The 4,264-nt window shown below is 32.1% G+C and overlaps 1 protein-coding gene across 1 annotated transcript; it reads left to right on the top strand.

Annotated features, from left to right (window-relative positions):
- On the top strand, positions 1-534 carry LOC148236277 (cyclin-dependent kinases regulatory subunit-like). Its single transcript, XM_088182409.1, has 2 exons — positions 1-175; positions 235-534. The coding sequence occupies exons 1-2, from the start codon at positions 117-119 to the stop codon at positions 425-427; spliced, it is 252 nt and encodes an 83-aa protein (XP_088038535.1). The 5' UTR covers positions 1-116; the 3' UTR covers positions 428-534.
- Positions 535-4,264: the final 3,730 nt, after the last annotated feature.

Raw genomic sequence — 4,264 nt, forward strand, 5'->3', positions numbered from 1 at the left:
TGTTTTTTTTTTGTTATGGCAACACTGATGCGTCAAATTCGCGTGCGCGCTGTTTCACTCTCGGATGAATAAAAAGAGTCCGAAAAAAGTTTGGTCCGAATTGCTTGCATTTCCAAATGCCGTCCAACGAAATACAATATTCAGAGAAATACTCGGACGACCAATACGAATATAGGTATTTTAACCTCAAATTTGACGATGAAATCAATTATTTGATCAACTGAATATTTTCAGACATGTGATATTACCGATGGATCTCGTTAAGCTAGTTCCCAAGTCTCACCTGATGACGGAGACCGAATGGCGAAACATCGGAGTGCAGCAGAGCCCCGATTGGATTCATTACATGATGCACATTCCCGAGCCTCACGTGCTGCTCTTCAGGAGACCGAAGACATCCGAAGAAGACCTCATGAGAAATTTATGACCCTACTATAATTATATTTATTAGCTTTTTAACTATTTATCTATATTTTTAATTTAATCTTTAAGTACGATTTTATGACAATAAAATTTATTATTCCAAAAAATAAATTCTTTGATTACTTTATAATAGAATGGAATTTCTTCTCTACAAATTAATTCACTTTCATGGGATCCTACAAACATTGATACCTTATGAATAAACCCTTAAGATAAATGGTCATCACTAATTAGTGTATTGTATATTCCGAAACTAAGAAATTGTTTCGCATAAAAAGACTGCAAAGCCACCCTAATGTGTAACATGTAACTCATGCTTCATTATTATCACACTCGTCTTATTTTTAAAACAGTGTAATACCCGAGAGCAGACGTCTGTCTGTACTTCTTCCACTTATTTTCCCCTGAGAGATTGCTTAGTTTGTATTTTGAACTATTTAGGTTTGGATTTGAACAGCAAATGAACGTTCCGCAACATTTTAGAACAGCATTAATAAAATACCATCAATCAACTAATGAATAAGCGAGTTTGTACGAACACATCTCATAGATTCTAGCTGGTAAAATATGTTAGCGATCATTTGTAGACTATAAATTGTTTATGCGATTGATTTGACACGGCGGTGAATTGTGTTTTAGTGATGGATAGCAAAATTTGAAATAGATATGTTCTTTAGAAAATAAATTATTCCAAAACAACATAATTGACGAACTCCGTCCACGCCCAGGAACATATAGGCATTACTATTATTTAGATATAAACCAATAGGATCATTCAATTTTTTGGCATTGTCATATGGATGGGACTCGTCAAACTTTCCAGTATCAATTTATATTGAAAAACAGGTATTGTATTTAAGGCCTTGTCAAACAGAGAGCGAAGCGAAGTGTGACCAATGCGGAGATGTCATACTAGACGAGTGGACATAGCGAAGCGAAGGCGAGCCGAGGCAAAAGTGAATGAAAGCGAAAGCAAACTGCAGGACGAGGGATACGGATACGACACATAGCTAGTCGTGTGGAGAAAGAGAACTGACACCAAAGTATTCGCTAAATTAATTTTCAAAATGTTGAGTGAAACAGATTCAGACGTTATAAACATTGTTACGCGACGCCATGACAAATCCCAGAATATCACAAGATAAAAAAAACGTTATATTAGCGCTTATGTAGTTTGATCCACATTAACTTTCAATCCTCGTACATAATATTAAATATGTATAACATGTTTACGGTTCACACGTACCTGGTTTATTTGCAATTCGAATAATTATATTAAATCGGAAATTAATGTAAAATACTCTTATCAACAGATGTCATTGCGTTATCGGCCATCTTTTTTATTTTATATGAATTATTTCAATTATATTTTATGATTACTCATTGTAAGCTCTTAAATTTAAAAAATAGCATTTTACACGCATTCGATAGTGATCCTTGTGTATTTTGTTTATTTATGTACATAGTAACCATTTTTTAAGATTCTGCGTCTCTAAGGAAATTTAAAATAATTAAATTCTTTTTTCTGATTGGTCGAACCCGTTGAGAACTACAGTTATGCAATTATAGACTTTATGTATATGTACATAGATACTATTATTTCATAGCAGGTATAGCGTAAAACGAGCTTTTAACAAAAAAAAACAAAAGAGTACAAAATATATAATATATAATAATAAATAAATTATTATTATTAGCTCCACTACCTCCTCACCTATTCTATACTCCTGGTAGATTATGACAAAAAACCCGTACAAAAACGGTAGTTTGAAGCGTTTTTTCTTTCTGAATATGCTTTGACGCGACTCTTGAGGTGCATAATTTGCAATCCAAGCATAATTTGCAGAAATTGAAAAAAATAGTATTCCTAATAACTAAAATATTAAATTAATTGTCAGCTACCTTCTCACTCGTATGCACTCCTGGTAGATTATGACAAAAAACCCGTACAAAAACCGTTTCGTGTGTCACAAAATGGTAGTTTGAGGCGATAATTTTTTAGCATATGCTACTTTTGTGATTGCAGGAGTTAAGAAAAAAACACCTTTTACAATACTTAAAACAATAAATTAATTGTCTGCTTCGTGGACCGACTAATGAGAGATCCGCTAAGGAACGTGTTGCCAGAGTGCCACTTAATTTTTGGCATAATGAATGAATAGATCTTCACAATAAAATATTTAATTTATCATAAAATCAATTTAACTTAAAATTAATATTTTAAGTTAAAAGTTAAGTTAAACAGCAACGTGCTACTGCAATAGGTGAAGACATGAGACTAAAAATATTGTAGTAAAATAAATTTGTAATAACAGGATGAATAAGAGCAATTATTAGAGCAGCGTTTTAGTGTTCTAAAACATTTTTTATGTCTATTATATTTAATTTACATTATTGCATAAAAAATGTAGTGAGTTTAAAAATAATATAATGTCTTTAATCAAATTATAAATGGTAGCGTTTCTCAAAAAAATCTCATAGTATTTTATTATTATTAATATTTTTTACTTTAACTGTATTTTGTATTTATTTATGGATTTATACATAATTTATTCTCCTAGTCTTGTCTGTATCTATGTTTTTTCAGTATCTGTCTTTGTTAAAAACTTTTATGATTTGTCACTATATGTATAATTCATATTATTTTAGCAAGGAGATCAAGAGACGAGTAGTGTCAGCAAATAAATACTATTTCAGCCTAATAAAACAAATCAAATCGCGAACACTATCTCGTCGTACAAAAATATTGCTCTACAGAAAACAGATCAGACCAATTCTGACATACGATTCAGAGAGCGGGACACTTACCAGGACCGACGAAAAGCTGCTTGACATATTCGAGAGAAAAGTCCTTCGCAGGATATATGGCGCTATATACGAGAGCAACGAGTGGCGTATACGAAACAATCGGAAGCTCTACAACCTCTTCCAAGAAGAGAGTGTCTCCACCTTCATCAGAATTGGAAGACACCCGGAAGGAAGTTGGAAGAAAAATATGCTTGTAGCCGGTGTATGTTCGGATTAAATGCAGTTTAAAAAATGGAATAGCAAAACTAACTTAACCGGCGAACGGTTGATGATGCTCGATTTATTTAAAGTTAAAAAATATGGAACAGTATACCTAGCCAATCAATGACCGTTATTTATGAAGTTTAGTCGTTTAATTGCCGTCGGTGTTCCCTTTTCCAAACTGTTGATCTTTCAACATCCCGACTTTGCGGCTTCCACCCTCTTGAATTCGCATCAAATAAAAATAATATATGCATGTTTTTATTGCTTTACAACGAATCGCTTAAGTCAGCGCATCAGCGCGACAAATAATATCAGATTATATTATTTAATGATATTGTTTGATAAGTTTAAGTGAATACTCTAAAGTTTAAGTGATTTTTCTAAATGCTGCATTTCACAGATAATTTAAATGCTAATCCCGAAGATCGTTTAGCAAAAGTGAGAACTGTTATTGATGGACTCGATGAAAATTATAAAAATACATTACGATCCCATGTTGACGGGAGTCTAATTCCTTTCCGAGGAAGAATCTCTTTTCGTCAATATGTCTTATTATTTTTCTTATTTTTATTGTTTTATTTTATATTTTTATTAGGTTTCGTTATATAACTCATATATAGGCAAAGATAATATGAAAAATCTATAATTTATTATATTACTTGTTTTTCTTATATAATAAAATTCTTTAACGTTTTGCTGTGCATTTGATTTAGTGTTATATTCAATGTTAAATATTGGTGTTTCGGTGACCGTCAATTCAAAATAAATATTGACGGCCACCCGTGAACTAGGTGGTAGGATATATATTAAAAACAAAACACGAAGATTA

The sequence above is a fragment of the Plectrocnemia conspersa genome, unplaced genomic scaffold (genome assembly GCF_051122295.1).
Source record: "Plectrocnemia conspersa isolate PC_06_02 unplaced genomic scaffold, ASM5112229v1 ptg000003l, whole genome shotgun sequence".
In the NCBI taxonomy this organism is placed as follows: Eukaryota; Metazoa; Arthropoda; class Insecta; order Trichoptera; family Polycentropodidae; genus Plectrocnemia; species Plectrocnemia conspersa.

Excerpts from the sequence above, each read along its gene's own strand:
- LOC148236277 (XM_088182409.1), top strand. The coding sequence starts at position 117 with ATGCCGTCCAACGAAATACAATATTCAGAGAAATACTCGGACGACCAA. Across the intron at positions 176-234 it reads GACGACCAATACGAATATAG|ACATGTGATATTACCGATGG; the intron begins GTATTTTAACCT and ends GAATATTTTCAG.